This window comes from Rousettus aegyptiacus, unplaced genomic scaffold (genome assembly GCF_014176215.1).
Source record: "Rousettus aegyptiacus isolate mRouAeg1 unplaced genomic scaffold, mRouAeg1.p scaffold_m13_p_7, whole genome shotgun sequence".
NCBI lineage: Eukaryota > Metazoa > Chordata > Mammalia > Chiroptera > Pteropodidae > Rousettus > Rousettus aegyptiacus.
In genome coordinates, this window is record NW_023416310.1 from 55,774,842 (window position 1) to 55,796,448 (window position 21,607).

The 21,607-nt window shown below is 36.9% G+C and overlaps 1 protein-coding gene across 1 annotated transcript in view; it reads right to left on the bottom strand.

Annotated features, from left to right (window-relative positions):
* Positions 1-1,046: 1,046 nt before the first annotated feature.
* Positions 1,047-21,607, bottom strand: part of SUCLG1 (succinate-CoA ligase GDP/ADP-forming subunit alpha) — a 33,516-nt gene continuing 12,955 nt past the window's right edge. Inside the window, exons 3-9 of the mRNA XM_016137055.2 lie at positions 19,992-20,108; positions 16,819-17,031; positions 16,618-16,675; positions 10,190-10,273; positions 8,366-8,517; positions 2,846-3,034; positions 1,047-1,292 (exon numbers count right to left, since the gene is read on the bottom strand). Coding sequence (XP_015992541.2) covers positions 1,266-1,292; positions 2,846-3,034; positions 8,366-8,517; positions 10,190-10,273; positions 16,618-16,675; positions 16,819-17,031; positions 19,992-20,108 — 840 coding nt within the window. The 3' untranslated portion in view covers positions 1,047-1,265. The remainder of the gene's footprint in view (positions 1,293-2,845; positions 3,035-8,365; positions 8,518-10,189; positions 10,274-16,617; positions 16,676-16,818; positions 17,032-19,991; positions 20,109-21,607) is intronic.

The window sequence follows — 21,607 nt, forward strand, 5'->3', positions numbered from 1 at the left end:
GATTAGTCTGATCAAGCTATTCCATTATTACTGGAAGCTGGAATTCCTCCACTGCATCCTCTAAGATAAATGAAAGAAATCTTTGTGCTGTGAATCCATCTCCTGACATTGCTCTTCGTGCCATCAGCTACCTAGGCATGGTCATAGGAACTACTGAAACACCCATTTCCCCAGCACCCCCAAACCTCCTCCAGCCCCTCCCTGGGCTCTCTGCCCTCAGGCACCAGGCTTTCCTTCACCTCCACAAAACAAGTTCTCCTCCCTGCCTTTGCCTAGATGCACATCCTTTTTGCATTGCTGGTACCATCTCAGCTCTCAGGTCCCAACTCATGTCTCCTCCTCAGGGAGGCCTTCCCAAACAGCCTTTCTTCAGTGGCTTCTCCGTAATAATATTTTTTGAAGATCTTTTTGATTCCATCAGAGCAGGTACACAGTTTGAAAATATTTTGTGGCTCTCTCACTTCGGAATATAAGCTCCTGACAATGGACGCCATCTCTGTCCTGGTTAGTGACAATTATCTACTAGAATTGGTTCTTGTTAACAAGGTCCCCTTTAAATACTACGTAGGAGGGCTAACGGCTTTCCTGTTTTCTTCCAGCGAAAGTCTGAAACCTCAAGGAAAGAAATGTAGGCTCTGGATGGGGAAGGGAAGAGCCCTCTGCGAACCACAGAAAAATAGCACTATTGAAGACCTTCCATTTCCCAATTAGACAAAATCTGAAACAGATAAGTTTCTGCCTGTAATCCTAATGATGATGATGGTGATGACAGTGATGATGAGAGTTCCTTATTATGTGCCAGGAGACTATTATATATACACATGAGAAAACTATGACTCAAAGTAACCTTAGATCACTCTACATCTAAGATAATTACATAAAAGCCATACTGAAATTTTTAGTCTCATCCTCTCAAAATTTTTAGTTAGAAGGTTCTCTACAGAGCCCATTAAACACACACACACACACACACACACACACACCCCTCAATTTCTCCTACTCTCCCACTCCCAATACTGGAACAATAAAAAGTCTCCAAAACCATATTCAAATCAAATGGTAGGTTTATTGGCTGTCTCTGTTATACAGATGAAAAACGTCTCAACATAGGGCATTCTAAACCTCATTTTGGCTTCCCGCTGAGCTGGACACCCAGCGACAGGCGCAGGAGCCGATGATCAGTGGACAACAGAAGCAAACTGCTGCTGGTTCACACTCCTACAATGATTCTTTCCACAGGCTTAGGGAACTTTTTGTTTTTTCTTTCAGAGCATCTTCCTCTTTTCAAATTCCTTCCGAAACAGAAGAGAGGGAGAAAAAGAGGGAATAAAAATATAAAAAATCCAAATTACATTCATGGTCAAAGTGATTCTGAAATTTATCTTTAGGATTCTTTGAACAACTAAATATTACTGGAGTAAAATGTACCAGGATGAAAGTATTTGAACACAAACTAACAGCTTTCAAATTAGTCTGTCAGCTTGAATTTCACTGAGCTAGATGCTGAGCTTCAATTTTATGTCTCCTAAACACAGAATACAAGAGGCTGTGCATTCTACTTATTTTTCTACTGCAGTATTATTATTAGCATTTGACAAACCTGCTTGTGCTTATCCAGACCTTTAATGTGACACATGAACCATACTGGCACTTTTAATAAAGCAACAGTAACAAGTTTGCTTGGTTTCTCAGAGAATAAAACTAAACAGATTCAGTAAGATTTGAACAAAATGTCAAGAACCTCAGAAACATCTGGAAAGGAAAAAATACTGAAAACCATATTTCTCTAGATTGTTAACAGAATACAACAAACGTGTAGATGGCTGCTGCCACTTACTGGAGTAAAACAGTGTTGCATGTCTCCACTATGAAGTTTTAAGCATTTGCTTTTTCCTTTTCTCCTCTTTTAAATAAAAATTATCTTCAAACTCTTACTAACCACCCAGAATTCATTCAAATACTATGGCATACAACATCATATTCCATAAGACAGGACCATGCAAAGATTCAATAAAACAAGAAGGAGTCCATTTTACAATCCTTAAAACAGGGGCAAAGATTGCACCAAGATGATTGCACCAAGACACCATTCCTTCTTAGGGATACAATTTGGGCCTGTTTTTAGCATGCTTAAAAAGTTTGGAGTTTTTTTTGTTTGTTTGTTCTTTTGACAAGGCTATAATCACAGTAAAAATAGAAAGAGAGCCTTAAATGATAACTTGAAGATACAGGCTAAAAATCATTACCGAGAGATTATGAAAGAAACCAAATCATTTAGAATATTTAAATAATGTCCTATTTAAAAAGGATAAGAAAAGCAAGTGGTTAAGAAGTCCATCCTCTAACCTGTAACAATGGCATCCCAACTTAGCCAGGGCCGGAAACTAAAGGCTGGAACCCCCACCATCGTCTATAAATCTGCCTTCACCCCAACTCCCTTTTATTCCAGCTTTCATTTCTTGTTACTCAGCCTTCAACCACCCCCCCAGCCCCCCATCCCCCCACCCCCGCTTAGAAACAGAAATCTATGGGATCAGGGCAGCTGTAGCCCAAAGGCCCTCCACGGAAAAAAAACAAGGCAATTTTCTGCACCACCCCACAAATGGAATTCTTGGCTTTCCTGTATATTATAACTTGCCATTCACAAAAGTTACCAGAAGGTTATTCCTGATCAGGCCCAATAAGGATGTTAGGATGTAAACAGAGTTGTTAGAGAATGCTAAGCTGCACACCAAAAAGAATAAACAGATGAGAAAGGAAAGGCCATGGTTTCCAGGTACCCAGTGTGGCCGCACACCGTAAGGCCCATAACTTCAGAGCAGTTAGGCCACTGTGAAGAGCTCACCTTGTAGATGGTAGAGCCCAGCTGCGCAGGCGACATGCTGACCACAACTCCTGCGCTCTGAAGGGCAGAGATCTTCTCTTTAGCTCCACCTTTTCCTCCAGCAATAATTGCCCCTGCATGACCCATCCTCCTGCCAGGAGGAGCCGTTAAACCAGCAATGAAGGACACCACGGGCTTGGCTTTGGGACCCTAGAAAGTGATATTTTAAACACTTTAATGAATAAGTTGATTAAAACTGAACCCCAGTTTCATGACTATGCCAATAAATGGCAAAAGGCTGGGACAGCATCCATTATTCAGCATCATTAAGAAAACTGATGCAAATAATAAGCTGACTGAAACCACGGCACCCGCCCCCCGCCCCCCGCCCCTTTGTGATGACCCAGCTTTTCACACAAACTCAGAAAAATAATCTCTGAGCAAATTTTGTATCTCTTTAGATATTAAACCTTGTCTAAACTTTATCACTGGCATAAGCTGTTTTACAAACACATATGTGACATCTGAAAAAACAAAAAAGCGCACTTGAAAATAGCTAAGTTATGAGATTTGTTTTACTTCAACCTGATTTTATGCCTTAATTCATTACCACTTAACCCTTAATAACCCTGCTATAAGAAAAAGAGGTGGTGGGAAGGTATCCTGGGAAAGACTAGAACTAGGAGTCACCAGATTCAATTTCCAATTGACAAAAGCTGCATGACCGCGGACAAGGCACATCACCTCTCTAGACCTCTGCTTCCTTGTCTATGAAATGAAATGGCTAAGCCAGATTGATGGCCCAGGGTCCTTTCTCCTCTGAAATTCTATGATGTCTAAAAAGAAAGACCAGGTTAATTTTATTCAACAAAAATCCATTCTAATGTGCAACCTCTATGTGCAGAAACAGCACTCACTATATTACGCTCCGAAGTAAGAATTAAAACACGGTCACAGAAAATATAAGAATTTGTATGCTCTAGGCTTATAATATAGTTGAAGAAATAATATAAATTATGTATACACATCAGTAAGTTAAGAGATACAATAAAGCGATTAATGAATATATGGTTAAGTTTCATGCAAATGAAAAATACCATGTTCATAAGATTCCAGAGGCAATAAGGGATTCAGGTGAAACAGGGAGGCTTGTGGAAGGCAGAACTTGAACACAAGGGGAATCCGAGTACCTTCTTTCAGGCACTAATGCCTTCCCCGAGGCCAGCAGTTTTCAAATCATTCCATCTTGTGACCCATTATACTTATAAAAATTACTGAGGATCCCAAAGAACTTTTGTTTGTGTAAGTTTAGCTGATATCTACTGTATCAGAAATCAAAACTGAAAACTTTTTATATTTATTTTAAAATAACTTTAAAAACTATTTTTTAGAAAACAGGAAGAAGAGAGGCATTATTTTACATTTTTACAATGTCTTGATGTCTAATATTAATATCTGCTTTTGCATTTAATCTATTATAATGTTGACAGAAGTACAAGAAGTAAAAGAAGAAAATCCAACCTCACACACATATGTGGTTGAAAAAAGGGAGAAGTATTTTAATAGCTTGTCAGATAATTATGGATATTCTTCTTTAATACTACAGGAACCTCTTCAGGTATTAATTTCTTAAAGGGTAGATGCAATCTTGGAATCTGAAACCATAGCAATGAACTTTTTGGCCTCTGTTACTTTAAAATCCATTAGTCTGTCTTGCATTTGAATGGATCTTTAGACTATAGTGATTTTGTAACATGCATTGGTCAGATGGAAAATAGGAGTTCACGGAGTTATGTAGATCTTCCCCAGGCTGACACATTTCATCATTCAATATCAACAAATCACACTCATCACTATCACTATCACCATCAATCTCATTAGAAAAAGTTTAGCAGGGAGCAGTTGTCAAGTTCAAATATAAGTTTTCCAAAATATTATTATTCACTTGAGAGATCAAATTTTATCATTGGCAACAAATGTTAAGAGTTGTTTTCCTTGATATGGCAGGTTCGTTTTGTTCATTTTTGAGATGAGTTCTGCCAAATACCCAAGTCTAAATAACCAGTTTGTCTGCCAGTCATTCTTTTGAGTAAAACTGGCATTCCATGAAAAAAGCAGCTAGTTCAGCTCAAATCTCAACTGAGAAAGTGCTTTACTTCCCATTTCATCACAAAATACTAACTCAAGGGTCAATATTTAATTAAATTAATAATTTTTACTGCTCCATCAAGGACATTCTTAAATAAAATTGTTTTTTTTCTTTTGACTGAGAATACGCGGCAGATGACCAGTGCAGTTTGCTTCCACTGCCCTGATTCACGGTCAGATGCCAGCATGCGGGTTGTATGTGCTCTGGCCCTGCTTACTCCAGCCTGGTCTCCCACCATGCTTCCCTGCCCTCTATTTTCCAGTAATCCCAGACTGCTCTGCCGCTATTCCTCTGCTGAGGATGTTTTCCATCCTCCTTGGCTAGCTGGCAAATCTCTACTTAACCCTCAAGACCTCGCAAGACTCCTCTTCCTCCATAAGCCTTTCTAACCCTCCCAAACTCTCCACAAATGCCCTCATGGTCATTCATCTTCTGTTCAGTGACCCTGCTCTGTCTTTCGCACTTTTCTACTCGTATCCTTAGTACACAAGCAGTTACTTATTTCCCATGTGTTCGCCCTCCTAAACTATGAATTCCCGGAACACAGAGACTATGTCCTCACTTGAAAAGACTCCACAGTACTTATGCATTCACTTGTGGGCTCTGCAGAGGATATGAGCATCTCATATTTGAGTGGCACAAATTCCACTTGATCCCTCTGTCCCTACACTCAAATAGTGGGACTACTGCACTAGAAGGGAACAAGATTATGATGAGCCTAAAATGTCAAACAAGTTTACACTGTGTCCTATTAACAAAGCAGAGCCACTTGAGATTTTTAGGCAGAGAAAAATACAGTTAAAAGACTAGGGGAAGTGTAGTCTGAAATTATGACAAGAGTAAAAGCCTAAAAACAGAATGACCATTTAGGATGCCACCAGTATAATGCGAGCAGACACTGAGGACTGTTGACTCTTGTCCTTAAGCCCTGCAATCTGATTCTCCTGATCCCTCCACAGTGTGATGGAGAAGTCAGGCAAACCTAAGTACTAATCCTACCCCTGGTTCATTTGTTATATAACCATCATAGACAAGTTATTAAGGTCCCTGTGCCAGTTTACTCACTCATAAGAGAAGGGCAAAAACTTCTCACTCACAGGGTCAAGGTAAAGGGTAAACACTACTTTTGCAAATCATATTGTCATTGTAACAATGATAACAATAGCAACTGCAGCAGCAGAGAGCATTATTGAGAGTTCACTCTGTGCCAGGAATTGTGCTAAGTGCTTTGTATGTCAGCTGAACTGTTCTCCTTAGCATCTTGGACACAGCATGTCCTCAATAAAAATTAGCTCCATATGAATTAACCAGAAATAGGAAAACATGTACCAAATAAAACGAAACGTATACGTTTAGTTTTTCCCATTATATTCTAAGCTATTCAAGGGATTCAAAGTTGGACCTAAATACATTTTCATATTCACTTTAACACAGTGTCATGTCATATCAACCTAAGTTTTTTTTTCTAAAAAGCAGTCAATTTTTACCTAAATTTCAAACTTTATAACTTTTCTGAATTCAAGAGACTCTAATAACGTTCTACTCCAAGCTTGATATTTATTGGTGCCTACTGTGCCATGGATTGGGCTGGGCACCAAGGATACCAGTTCCTTGCTGTCCATAACAGTCCAGAGTGAGAGTCAGATGCTATGCATCCTCCGCAGAAGGAAAAAGCAAAGTAAAATGAGAATAAAAACAACTGGCATGTCAGATGGGACATGGATCTGAAGAGGAAGGTCAGAGTGGTGTGTGAGGACTGGAATGCCATGCTAAGTCTAGCCGTCAGCTTACATGCACCTAAACCAGAGAAGATGGACTAATAACAGATGATGCTCTCAATTTCAACATACTGCTGAGATCTCAGAGACACATGTTGGTAACTGAGTGGAAACAAGAGATGAGAGATAAAAGATGATGCCTGAAGGATGACGTTGTTTACATGCAGTCATCACTCATACTTAAGGAAAAGGCATGGAAAGTAACTCCAGGGAAGGATAAAGAGAAGAACCCAGAGAAAAATCAAGAGATGGAGAGGATGAAGAATGAAGTGAGGCCACTGATGATCCCTGCAAAAGCAATGTCATGAGAATAAGATTCCCAGCAGCAAACAGCTCAAAAACGGCACTTACAACACACCCGGTGTGACTCTGCTGTATGCTCCCAAGTCATTTAAACATCACAGTCCTTAAACACAACAATGCTAGTAGGTAGACACTACTGTAGCCCTATTTTGCCAAAGAGAAAACTGAGGCACAGTGAAGTTAAGTAACACGCACAAGATCACACAGCTTTTAAGTAGCAAGCAGAAGCCAAACTGCTAAGGATTAGGGGGTAAATATAAAGAAAAGCGATCCAGAGAGTGAGGGGAAAGTTGAGTAACAACTTATATAGAGATCAGAGTTTCAAACCGCCACAGAAGAAAATCAAGTATACTCAAATTAGCCCTTGAAAATTCCTTAAATCACACATAAATATGTATTGTTTTATGGATACTACCCTGTAGGTGATACTATTGGTTCCTTTAACTCTCCAGTATTTATTATTTTTCTGTGGTATTTAAGTCACTCACTCCTCAATTTCTTTCACAAACATAGAAAGTTACCTCCTCCTGCCTGCCTGGCCTCTCAAGGGTGATTCTTCATTCATTCCTCAATGTCAGGGAAATACTAGAAATCCTTCGCATTGTTGCCACCCAGGTCTTTGCACACATTCACCGAGTGGGGGCTGGTGGACACCAAGCTGCTACACCCCCCCTCTCTCCTCCACCGTAGGCAGAGAGCTCAATTCCCTTAGGCTAAAAGAAATTACGATACGATCCATACCACGTTTTACATTTAATTCCAAGGAGAAGCAACTAGGAAAGCCTTCATAGGTCATAGATAATAAAGCCTTCTACTTAACCTTTGAAGGAAAGCACTATGTTACAAAGAAAGACCAAAGCTAGAGAGAGGTGAGATCCAGGGAAAGGGTATAATAAGGTCGGCCCTAAAAAAGAGAAAGAATGTTTATATACCCCTAAGATCAGAGAAAGAACACCAACGATAGGTGAAAAGTACACCAGCAGGTTAAGTGAAGGCTTTGGGGCTGATGACTGGAATAGTTCTCCATTTAGCAAGAGGCCGACTCACCTACCACAAACGTGTGAGGTAATGCCTGGGGAGGAGGACTCAGAGTAGATAACAGGTATTGTGGGAAAGAGGAGAGAGAGTCAATCCAGAAAGAGTCCAAAGTTTTCTGAGTGCTAGTACTAAAGGCCCAGCTCAGAAAGGTTTGATTTTATCTTTCATGTTTTCTTGAAAAGTTAATCTTTGAAAAAATAAAAATACCTGCCAAAACATGCCAGTGATATTTTTCAAGAGCAAAGAGCTATATTTTTCCAAAGCCAAACTTACTGAATTATGTTGCTTCAAAAATTCTGCAGCATTTTCTTCTGCATTACCACCAATTTCACCAATCAATATGATGCCTTCTGTGCCTGGATCATTCAGAAAGACTTCAAGGCAGTCAATAAAATCTGTTCCATTAAAAGGATCACCTCCAATACCTGAAAAAGTCAAAGAATATCAACAACATAAAAATTAGGTCAAGAAATGTTGTTTCAACTGGTTTCTTATTTTGCTTACCCCACTCACCAATATTTTGAAATGTATCATCACTGTAGCACTAAACATAAAAAAAATCACAAAATAGTACATTTATTTACAATATTATATGTATACTAAATGATGGTTGGATTCTGATACACACCAAGAAAACCCTCTTTTTGTTTAGCTCCTTTATCAATCCTGTTCTTTCCCAGAAAATTATTCCTAGATGTTTAAAAATGAACATTTTAAGAAAATAGGTTTGCGCTGCAAGCAAATGAGAATTTCTCTGATTAAACCTTTAACAAATCTCTGTGAATAAAGGAACTATTAGATGAGGCATGCTGCAGAGGAACCACTCATAAGTTTTAATACACAAGTCCCAGTGACGGATCCAGATTGGGTGATGATGGACACTACATGTAGGGGCTCTACTCCAAGCACATGACATTTAAGAAAAAATACTTGGATAGAATTAAAGTAAATGTTCCTTACAGGCTGACTGCCACTTTTTTTTATTTTTAAGTTATAAACTTATTGAAGGCAGGATTGATTTCCTACCTTTAATGCAGCTCTGAAGAATAAATTTGAAGAAGGGAAGTGAGATTTATTGAGTGACAACCATGTTTCAAGCACTGCGTCTCAGCACACATTAAACCTGCTATTTCCTAATTCTATCAGCCTCTCTGTGACATGGGCATTATTATTCTCAATTTAAAAATTAAAAATAGAAGCTGGAGAAAATGGAATTGGCAACTCCGTCTCAAAACCTTTCTTATTCTCCATCATACTAAGTTAGCTAGTGTCTAAGACTGTGTTTTACACATAGAAAAGCGAGATTAATGTTTTCAATACTGATTTGATAGATCTAGTCTTAGTAAAATCTTCCAAGCCCATATTTTATCATTTTCATTTTATAATAAAATAAATATTTACACAAATATTATAAAAATAGCTTTTTAAAAAACTATTTTTGAAACATTTTTAAATGATACTCTAAGAATCTGAAGAAATAGTTATAAAAATGAGAAATTTGCCTGGCTTTTGGCAACAAATACCAAAATTATTTTAAAAATATATTATTTAAATAACTTTTTTACTTTTAAAAGTGGGAGGCAGTACGATGTGGTTAAAAGAGTGGTTCTAGGCAACTCAACCTTCCTCAATCTAGTTTTTCTCACCAATATATAGCTTTATGCTATACTAGTAAAACTTTTAAGCTCAGAGGTACCTTAGAGGGTTGCCATAAGAATCAGACAATGAATGGCAAAGAATTCAGTAACTGTGAAGCACTAAATTGTAGCTTATAATGATAATAGATGATAATTATAGTCACAAAAGTCCTAATATAAAGGACCACTTCTTCACAGCAAGCAAAATAAGTGATGTTTTCAGGCACTAAGGCTCTCCAGGAGCCACACGTCTGAGGATGTTTGCTCCTCAACACGGAATCTTGGACTATGAATTTTTAAACATACAGTAGAGCTTTATACTTAAGCAAATTAAGTTTGAGATCATAACATATTTTTAATAAAATGGTATCAAAACCTCTGGCAAATAAAACAATGTTATTATACTCATTTAATGAAAATACTGCATTCCAATAAAATGATTTTAGCAAAAATCCCTCACCAATGCACAAAGACTGCCCCAATCCAACTTGTGTTGTTTGGTGAACCGCTTCATAAGTCAGGGTGCCAGACCTGGACACGATACCTTAAGAAAGAGAATTCAAAAATATTAGATTGTGTTCATATGATAGACTATCACAGGATAAACTAAATTACAAATACAAGTATATAAAAAATCCATTCCATGATTTGTCATCCAAATCAATATTATCTTCAAACGATAAAATAAGAAAGGCTTAAATGAAAGCAGGGAAGTTTTAAAAGTTAGACATAAGAGAAAGTACATTATTAGTTAGTGTTATTTTATGACCATAAAAGTAATGCAAGAAAGACCTAAATTACCTCTTCTAAGAAATCTTTATGAAAGAGGTAATATCCATATGACTTGGTAGGTACAATCCTGCTGAGGGTAGCAGAACATATAGCTTAGACTTACAGATACCCAAACTATCACACTATCAAAACCACCACTAGTCACACTTAGCAATGCTATCTATCTTTCCCACAACTATTTTTCTAATAATTTTCAAACAATATATGTAAGCTTTAAGAAAAACTAGGAAATAAAGTCCTACTCCCTCTGAGTTCAAGTCTACCACCTAATTTCCATTCTACAAGGGGCCTATGTGAAAGGACCTCACTTCACAAGCTGTGTACATGTAGAGGTGGGGGATGGGCGATGGCAGTTAGACATATAGTTCATTAAGTCTGGCTGAGATACAGGTAAGCTAATTTATTTCATGCCACAATCTATATGTAATGCATGGATCTCTAATTTTAATAGGTTGAGAAGTATAAATGGGTTACTTTCGTTGTTAGAACACATTAAATATTTTTAAAAATAAAACAATTTTTATATGGGCTAAATCAGAGCATGGATTCTGGGGAGATGAATAATTCCAGTATGCCCGTGGTTTACTTTCTTTTAAGCTTCTGCTTGGAGCACTTTTTATAAACTATGAAGATTTTTTTCTAACAATACGATCCCCTATCAAGACAAGGAGAATTCTTGTTAGACTAAGACAAAAACCATAACCATAAGCTGCCTCAACTTCGGTACAGCATATTTACATTCTTAAAATTTTGTGTTACTGTCACTGTATCCTCATGGGTACCAAGTATATGATCTGTATATAAACACTCATCTTCTCACTGGGAATTCAGGCACACATAATTTTAGATTAGTCAAAGTTGATCAAATTAAAAGATGTGTTTGTATCTTGGTCAGCACGAGACAGTTCCCTACAGAACAGTCAGGTTGCTTTTAGATTAATTTCACCAAATGCCGAGAGCTACGTCACTCCCTGACACAACTGCTCACTTCATATGGAACTCTGCACCAAACCCTCAGCCCAGCATTGTTCCAATCTCTCTCTCCAGACTCGTTTCCCATTTTTCCATAATCTAGTGAAACTGATTTATTCCTCAATTATTTACATTTGCTTTCCTTAAAACAGAACTCTCCCCTCCAATATCTGAAAAAAAAACTCTAACCACCCATGGTGGTCCATATTAAAAAGTTAAATGCCACTTTCTCTTTGAAGTCTTTCATGATTCTTCAAGTAAGAACACTGTTCTCCTGCCATTTGGTTCAGTAAGAGACCTCCCATGAGGCTCAAGAGTCTATGGTGACTGTCCTCCTTGCTAGACTGAGACCTCTGGGGGAAGTCAGTAAACAGGACTGTTTTCCCCAGCCCTGTGTTCCCAGCATCGAAAACAGTTCAAGCACAGAAGGAGCTCAGTAAATATTTACTGAACCAGTCAAAACTGAAAACTCTTCAACGGAGTACAAGTCTCTGCATAGCAAAATCTAATTCCAATAGTTTTAAGACCATTCACTAACTGGAGCCTAATTTATGATAATTCACCACCCCGTTCTGTCTCTTATCAGTTTTTCCCTGTTCTCAGTGTAAATCCTCTCTCCATAACACAGTCCCTCCTCTGTGGTACCCTCCATAACTAAGAATGTTAGGTAGGCAATACCTACGTACCTATAAATTTGGTTCATTTAGTTTTTAAACAAAGTATAAACAGTAACTTCTTAATTATACGACTTGTGTGCAATTATCTAGTCTCCTCTTCACTCCACTCCTACTTGATTCTTATAGTAAAATTATGTTTGAGGTACCCATTCAACATCTTAGATTACTGATAAGAACAGCTATTTTACTCTAGTCTTTTGATAAATCAGTATAACAATCAGTGAAAAGTACCACCAAGATCATTCCTTTAAGGGACTTTCATAATATTATATAAATGATATTTAAATTATATAAACACAAACTGCATATATATTGAAGGTATTGAAAGTAATATGTTTAGGGTAGATTACACCTGCCATCCTTAAAGTATACATAGTATGCTAGCACCAAGATGAAAGGGGCATTAAAGAATTATCTGACAAAGATTTCGAAGAAGCCATGACAAAAATACTTTAACCATTATAAACATGCTTGAAACAAATGAGAAAATAGAAAGCCTTATCAAAGAAATATAAAGTCTCACAAAAAAATAAAGCTATAAAAAGAAACCAAATGGAAATTTTAAAACTGAAAAATATAGTAACTAAAGCTAAAACCTCAGTGAATGATCTCAACAGCATAATGGAGGGGAGAGGAAAGAATCAGTGAAACATGAAATAGAACAATGGAAATTACCCAATGTAAATGGTAAAGAGAAAACAACAGGGAAAAAACAATGAAGAGAGCCTCAGAGACCTACAAAACTGTAGCAAAAGACCTAATATTTGTGTTATCAGAGTCCTGGAAGGAGAAGAAAAAAGAGCACAGGGCTGAATAAGTTCTTGAAGAAAGGTGTTACAAAATCCAAAATTTACCAGTAGACTCACTATAGATTCAAGAGGATAAGCAAACCCCAATTAGAATAAATCCAAAGAAATTCACATCGAACTTATCATAAATAAACATCAGAAAAGCAAGGATAAAAAAACAATCTTGAGAGCAGCAACACCTTACCAATACAGGGAAAACAATTAAAATGACATCGGCTTCTCATCAAAAACCATGGAAGCAAGAAGTGGAACAAGATTTTTTAAGAAAAGAACTCTCAACCCTGAATCCTATACCCAGTGAAATTATCCTTTAGGAATGAAGGAGAAATAGAGATACTCTCAGATGAGGGAAAAGTAGAGAAGTTGTCACCAACGAATTTATCATAAGACAATGGCTAATGTAAGTTTTCTAAACAGAAGGGAAATGATAAAAGAAAGAACCTTGAAATATCGGGAAAAAGAACACAACGATCAGAACTATGAGTAAATAAAACAGACTTTACTTCTTCTCTTAAGTTTTCTAAGAGGAAGAAAAAAAACTGTCCCTATTTGTAGATGACACTGTCTATACAGAAAATGCCAAGGAATCTACCAAGAAATTCCTATTAAGTTCTGCAACATTGCAGGACACAAGATAAACATTAAAAAATCGATTGTGTTTCTATATATCATGGACACCAAAATTAAAATACAATAAAATATACAACTGCTTTCAAAAGAAAATACTTAGGTGTAAATATAATAAAATGTGTACAGAACTTACATACTAAAAACTGCACAATGCTAATGAAAGAAATCAAAGACAATCTAAATAAATGGAGAGAACTACCATGTTCATGGACTGATTCAGCAGAATAAAGACGTCCATTCTTCCCAAACTGACATATAGATTTAATAAAATTCCTATCAAAATCCCAGAAAGAGTTCTTGTAGATATAGATAAGATCATTCAAATATTATATGGAAAAGTAAAAGAACTAGAATAGCTAAAATAATCTGAAAAAGAATAAAGTGCAAAGAAACAATTTTAAGATTTATTATATAGCTACAGTAATCAAGGACAGGCACATAAGTCAATGAACAGAAGAAAGAACTCAGAAATAGACCAACACAAATATGCCAAATAATTCTTGACAAAAATGCCAAAGCAATTCAATGGAAGAAAGATAATTTTTTTCAAAAAATGGTGTTGGAGCAATTAAACATCTATAGGTGAAAAAAAAAACTTTGATCTAAATTTCACATCTTATAGAAAAATTAACTGAAATTAGGTCATGGATTTAAATATAAAATCTAAAACTTTAAGGAAAAAAACAAATCTTTGCTAGGCAAAGAGTTCTTGGACTTGACATCAAAAGCACACCTCACAAAAGAAAATGATTAATAAATTAGACATAACCAAAAATAAAAAACTTTTGCTCTGTGAAAGATCATTCTAGGAAGATGAAAACAGAGCTATAGAAAGCTATAGAATGGAAGAAAATATTTGCCAAACACATCTAAAAAGGACAAGTATCTAGAAAAGATACAGAACTCGCAAAACTTAACAGTAAAAAAGCAAATAATCCAATTAGAACATAGGCAAAAAAAACATGAAGAGGCTTCACTGAAGAGATACAGATGACAAATAGACACATGAAAAGACAAACAATATCATTAGCCACTGGGTAAATGTAAATTAAACCCACAATGCGATACCACTAAACAATTATCATAATGGCTAAAATAAAAAATAGTGGTACCACTAATGCTGGCAAGGATGTGGAGGAATTGGATTACACACACGTTGCTGATGAAAATGTAAAATGCTATGGCCACAGTGGACAACAATCTTTCCTCTCCTCTCCTCACCTCCTCAAAAATCTTGTAGTGTCACTCTTTCTTTTAGGCAAAAAATTTTTTTAAGTGTTTTTTTTAAAGGAATTAAAAGCAGTCTCCCAGATGACTGCCTCATCACTGTGTTACAGCCATTCAGAGAAGCAAGGTCTAAAGGACTTCCCTTACCTTCTCAGTTTTTTGGTTTTCAGGTTTATGGGCACCTAGAAAAACAGGGTAGTGATCAGAGAGGCAACTCAGCACAGTTGAGTTTCTCTGATGGCTATATGACTTTCTAGGTGGTTATAGGCTACTTAGATATCTTCTATGGTGAATTATCTGTTCAAATTTTTTGCACATTATATTTTATTGGGTTGTCTTTTTACTGTTGATTGCCAGAGGTTCTATAAATATTTTGGATATAAGCTGTGGATATTTTCAATGCTCACCTCAAATCTACAGCAGTAGCCATTTAAAGCAGACCAAAGAGCACAGACAGTACTCAAATATGTCCAAGAGCATCAGTGACTACATGGCTCAGGCCCCAACTAGAGCTCAGATGGTCTACGGAATTCCCTTGGCAAGCACCCTACTGGTGGCAGGGCTGAAGCTCAAAGAGACTTTAGTAATAAAGAAAAATCATGACCTTTAACCCAGTCCTATAAACTACACAACTGATATTCACCTACTGTATGTCAATTATTCTTATTCAGTATTAATAATCATGGCTTATAGATAAATTGCTGTAACCATCTATTGTGGAATAACAGTATAGTTTAGTAAGATTTAGTGTGAAGAGTTTAAAAACAGGCATAATGGGCTAACTTTGAAATGAGAATTTGGTTATTAACTTGGGGAACTGAACAAGTAGCTGTACAATTTGCCCAAAACATTCTGAGAAAGTCTGTGATATCCAAGAGGGCAAAGTAATTGTAAGACAGAACACACAAAAAAACCAAACAACAAAAATACCTACATATATCTGACAAAGAAATTATATCCAAAATATTTATAGAACCCCCATAATCAACAATAAAAAGATAACCCAACAAAAAATAATGTGCAAAAACCTAAACAGATAATTCACCAAGGAAGATATATAAATAGCCAATTAGCACCTGAAAAGTCATTTAATCATCAGAGAAACTCAAAACCATGAGAAACCATTTCATTCCCAGTAGAATGGCTGAAATGAAAGACTGACAACACTAAATGTCTGTGAAGATGTGGAACAACTGGAACGCTCGAACACTGATGGTAGGAAGGTAAAACTGAACAGCCACTTCGCGGAATTAGTTTAATATTTAAGTTGAACATATTTCAACCCTATGACTTATTGATTCCATTCCTAGGTATCTTACCCAAGATAAATGAAAATATGTCCACAAAAAGACCTGTATAAATAAACATTCACCTTAGCCTTATTTATAATGGCTAAAACCTGCTTAAACCCAAATATTCATCAATGGGAGAATGAAGGAACAAATTGTGATACCGTTATGTAACAGAATAATACTTAGCAATAACATGAAATTAACTACTGATTCATGCAAACACTTGGAAGAATCTATGGCATCTGAAGAGGAAAAGAATCTTTAAAAGACTACCAAAATATCTTCATTTATTCTATAGAATCATTATTGCTTCTCAAACTCATTCAATCCAGGATATAGAATTAATTGACTATAAAACTTCCCTGGTAAATTCTACTGAAATTAAGTTAATTAAAATGAATTTGACTTACACGGTTATAAATTCTCTTTGTATATTTTGAGCTTAGAGCAGAGAACATTTTTTTTTTAATCTATGAGAAAAATACTCACCAATTCTTCCTTTCTTGTGAATATGGCCGGGCATGATGCCAATCTTACATTCTCCAGGCTGAAGAAAAATAAATCACAGTTTCAGAAAAGAAAAAAAAAACTATAATTAATAGTGCAAACCCACATGTACACCTGGACTGATTTGATGCTAATTAGCCTCTGAGAGGCTGAATCTGGGCTTAGTTTTCTTTTCATACTCACATTGATGACTCCAGGACAGTTCGGCCCGATCAGCCTTGTCTTTCCCTGGCGCACCAGTCTGTGCTTGACCCGAACCATGTCCTGCTGTGGGATACCTTCAGTGATACACACGACCAAGGGCATTTCCGCCTCAACAGCTTCATTAATGGCAGCAGCAGCAAAAGGAGGAGGGACATAAATGACAGAAGCTGTTGCTCCTGTCTGTTCTTTGGCCTGAAAGATAAACCATGAAGCACTTTATTATTCGTTAAAGTCATAAATATTAAAAAATGAATTCAATACCATGATTTTAATAATATCTTGGAGTCAGAAAAGGATACCACCAGTGAAGACTTCGGATGTCTTCATGGCCTTCTCTCTGCCCCTGTGAAATGCCACTCTGAATTGAAAGGTCTGTGACCTCCCTCAGGCGATGGCATGTCAGTAAACACAAAAGCACTGTCTGATTTGCATTTGTGTCTCATCATTCCTGTGGCCACATTCATTTTTATTGCTCTACAAGACGTTGTACCACCTATTCAGTCCTAAGACCCTATACTTCCTCGGAAGAAAAAGGAGTACTGAGTCCCTGAGGCTCAGAACTAGTCTCTCAAACACCTGTTTACAAATATATCACACTTGATAAATACTATCAAGAAACAGCAAAAATTAAGGGGTGTTTTTCACTGACAGTTTTTAGTCTAAACTCGTGTTTATTAGAAATAAACTAAAATGCACATGCATAGGCGGCCATAGAATAAGAATGTGGGTGAAATAACCATTAGGGTCTACTTTACGCCATCCCTCACAATACAAAGTACTTGAAGACATCAATTTGACCATCATTCTTCTCTCTGTGGACACAAGCTTACGTTTGGTCTTTACATACTCTCTATGTCCATCAATAGGATGTATCCTTCCCACTTCTACATGTGGCCATGTCTCTTGTGCTATACTGGAAGCTCCTTGAAGATTAGCAGTAATCTCTAACTCTGCAAGAGTAGCAGCATCTATTCTGGGAGAGGGCTCTACACAGGTCTCAGTTAAGGCTTCACCACAATCCTGCATGCTTACCATCCTCGGCTACAAATCAAGATGCTGAGACCAAGAGATATTAAATAACTTGTATGAGACTACATAGCTAGGAAGTGGCAAAGCCAAGACTCAAACCTCAGTCTGATTCCAAATCATCCATTCTTTTCAGTTAATAGCAAGTTGCTTACCTACAAGTGTTAAAATGTAACTTAGTTACCACATATATCGAAACTTTTTGAAAGGCTGTGACATAAGATTTTACCATGGATATAAATACTAAGCTATAAAACATACAGGTACAAGTAGAAGAAGGCAAAAGTAAAAGACAGTGTCTTTGAGAACCATCCTTGAATGATTCTCCATATCCCCAGATAACGAGAAGCTTTCCCTATTGCATCCCTAATAAAAGATTATCTTGACAATGACAGAAGAACAAAGCCAAAGGATGCTGACAGGTCATCCATAAATGATAACAGGGATTAAAAATAATTTTTAAAAAACTTTCAGGTCATAACAGAGAAGCAAGAACAACAAAAACAAAAATCTAAGTTGGAACCAAAAGAAGGCAGATCATAGGTACGTAGGTATTTTATGGAAAAAATATCTCACAGTTCTCTACCTCTTAAGGCTACAAATACTGTCAGAAACTAGACTGAGACAATAGGGTCTATGCTGACAAGTAATACTGGATGAAAGATTCCCATTGTACTCATTCAAAAAGTTCCTTGCAAGAGGTGTACAGGTAAGAAATAAAAAGTATCTGTCAGAGAACTTGACTAATCCAAATACATTTATTTGTATCGCGATGAATAATAAATGAGTTGCTTAGCAACAAAAACTTTCTTTGAAAGAAAGCAAAAACAGACTCATGACAAAAGTCAAATCTACCTAGAGAAATTAGGGAAATAGCTCCTCTCTATATTTTGAGGTCATGAAGGCAATCATAACAGAATTTAAGTGGATGAAAAAAACAAAAAATTGAAGCAAAAACATTCTAAACGATTCTTCTAAAGAACGTGATTTGTAACTTTTTTTACTCTTTAAAATACAGTACACTTAAAACACACATACACACATATAGTATACACTATTTTCAAATGTAAAGTAAAATGAAGTAATCAAACTAGAATATTTATTTTTCTTACATTTTAGGATTAAAAGTACAAATTAATTTCAATTTGAAGAGTCTGAAAAAAGAATGTCTATAAATTTGTACTTAAAAATTTTAATACTTCAAAATATGCCTTAAAAGGAAGGAGGAGGAGTGTATTTTTATCATTAATACATCACTCCCAAGTACTGAGTTTATTTCCTAGATATTTTTAATTAAATGACCAAGAATTTGTACTACTGTTTCTCTTAAAATACTATTGTTTTTGTATATAGTCATATCAGTGTAGAAAGGAACAAAAGAATACACATAGCTTAAATTAGCTCTCTATAAGGGCAAAACCTGAATGTGGAAAACACTATAAAATTTAACTTTACATATCTTTATATCATCTGAATTTGTGCAATAAGCGCATATTCATTTTGCAACAAAGAAGTAAAGTTTAGTTTAAAAATAATTTTTAAAATATTAAGAAATGAGTAGTTTGGGAAGAGACTAAGACTCTGTGATTTGTCGATCTGACTGGACAGACCAGTTTTTTCACACAGGGACACCACAGGACCTACTCTGAGCCATGCTAAGCTTGTCAATTATCAGATGCAAGATCATGGGCAGTATCGCTGTCTTTAAAATGGAGATGATAACAGCAACTACCTCAGAGGGTTGTGCTGAGGACTGAATGAGGCAATGTATAGGAGGCACGCAGCACAGTGCCTGGCAATGAGCCCGTTCTCAGTGTTAGTGGGTAAGTGGTGACATATACAATACTGACATCCTGGAATGAGAAAGAGAGGAAAGGATAAGACAAACAGAAGCCAAGCCAAAGCATGTCTTCCCTTAAGAGCTGATGTATGCCTCTAAACAAAAGTGACATAGCCATGGAGAAAACATCCTGACTCTATGTGACTAAAGTGAATCCACTCTAGGTTACTGGATTTTAAAATGGCAAGTGACTCTCCCAAAAAAGACACAATTAAGATCTCTATCCAAAGTATGCTCGCTCTTCCCTGTTTTTCTTTTCTTGCCAAACTTGGGTCCCATTAATTACCTCCTTTACAGTATTAAAGACAGGTAAGCCCAGATGCGTCTTTCCTCCTTTCCCTGGGGTGGTTCCTCCAACAAGTTGGGTGCCATATTCCAATGCCTGCTGGCTATGAAAGGTGCCCTGAGGGAAAAAAAGCATAAGACTCATAAGAAACAGCAGGCTGGGATGCCTGAAGGAGATCTTCGGCAACTTGGAAAAGAAAATCAGGTAAACTACTCCCTTGAGTATAACAATAACATATATCCAGCATTCTCATCAAATTACCATAAATAAAGCTTTGAATCTTGAAGCAAAACAGGTCTCTGCAAAGCCAAAACAGTTGTTTATTTAAAAAAAAAAAAAAGCGGTCTTTTTAAAAGCTGGCCTATGCTTTAATCCGTTTTCAAATTTGGCTGAGGATCAGAAATACCCTGGTGTTTACTTCACATCTCTCTTTCATTGTTCCTCAGCTCCTGAGGTCTTCACATCCCCCTTTACTCAGTTTAAAATCCATGGTCACTCATTATACTCGCACAACAACCTTTGAGCTCCCTTACTTCTACATACATCTGGTAAAATCACAACTTTCATTAAATCCAATTCTCCACCTACTCTAAGATAGCACATGAGCAACCAAACAGCACTTGCAGAAAAAACAAAACCATGCTAACTGGTCTCACTTTAAATTAATGATTACTAACCTTAAATGAACCCTTTACCGCTGCACTGTCTACACTCTGTACTTCCCTATCCATTCATTCTCCCTCCGTAGCCTTGGCACTACTGACATTGTGAACATGTTGATTCTTTGTTATGGGAGGCTGGCCTATGCTTTGTACAAAGTTTAGCAGCATCCCTGGCCTCTACTCAGTAGATGCCCATACCACATCCTCTTCCCCACCCCAATCAGCTGAGACAACCAAAAATGTCTCCGAAGATTAAAAGATTTTTTTCACTAGGCTTCTGGGGCTCTACCTCCCCTGGTTCCCTTCTTCTCTTTCTCTCTCTCCTTAGACTTTTTTTTTTCAACTCAATTACTACCCTTGGTGATCTCACCCCTTATCATGGCAATAAATATCTATATGGTGACCCCTCCCAGAAACACACAGATACCCACCACACACACACACACACCTATCTGGCCCAGACCTTTGTCTTAAACTCCATACTCACATTGTCAATTGCCTCCATGACGTCTCCACAGAAAACTAGTAGGCACCTCAACCCTGAGGTGCCCAATACTGAGTTCCTGGTCACTCCCCTCCACAGTCGACCCATCTCAATGGCAATTTCACTCCTAACAGATGCTCAGACCAAAAATACTGAATTCAGCCTTGGTTCTTCTCTTTCTCTTATATCTCACATCAGGTACATTGGTAAATCACATTGCTCTACCTTCTAAATAAAACTGACAACATCTCACCCTTCTAGTTTTCCACCTTGGTCTATCTAAATCACCATCAGCTCTTGATAGAATATTGCCCTTATTTCTTTCACTCTACTCTCAACACAGCAGCCAGTAATCCAATTAAAACATAAGGCAGGTCATGTCACTCCTTTGATCACAATTTCCAGTAGTTTTACATCTAATTCACAGCAAAAACCAAACTCCTTATACTGGCCTACAAGTCAGTATCCAA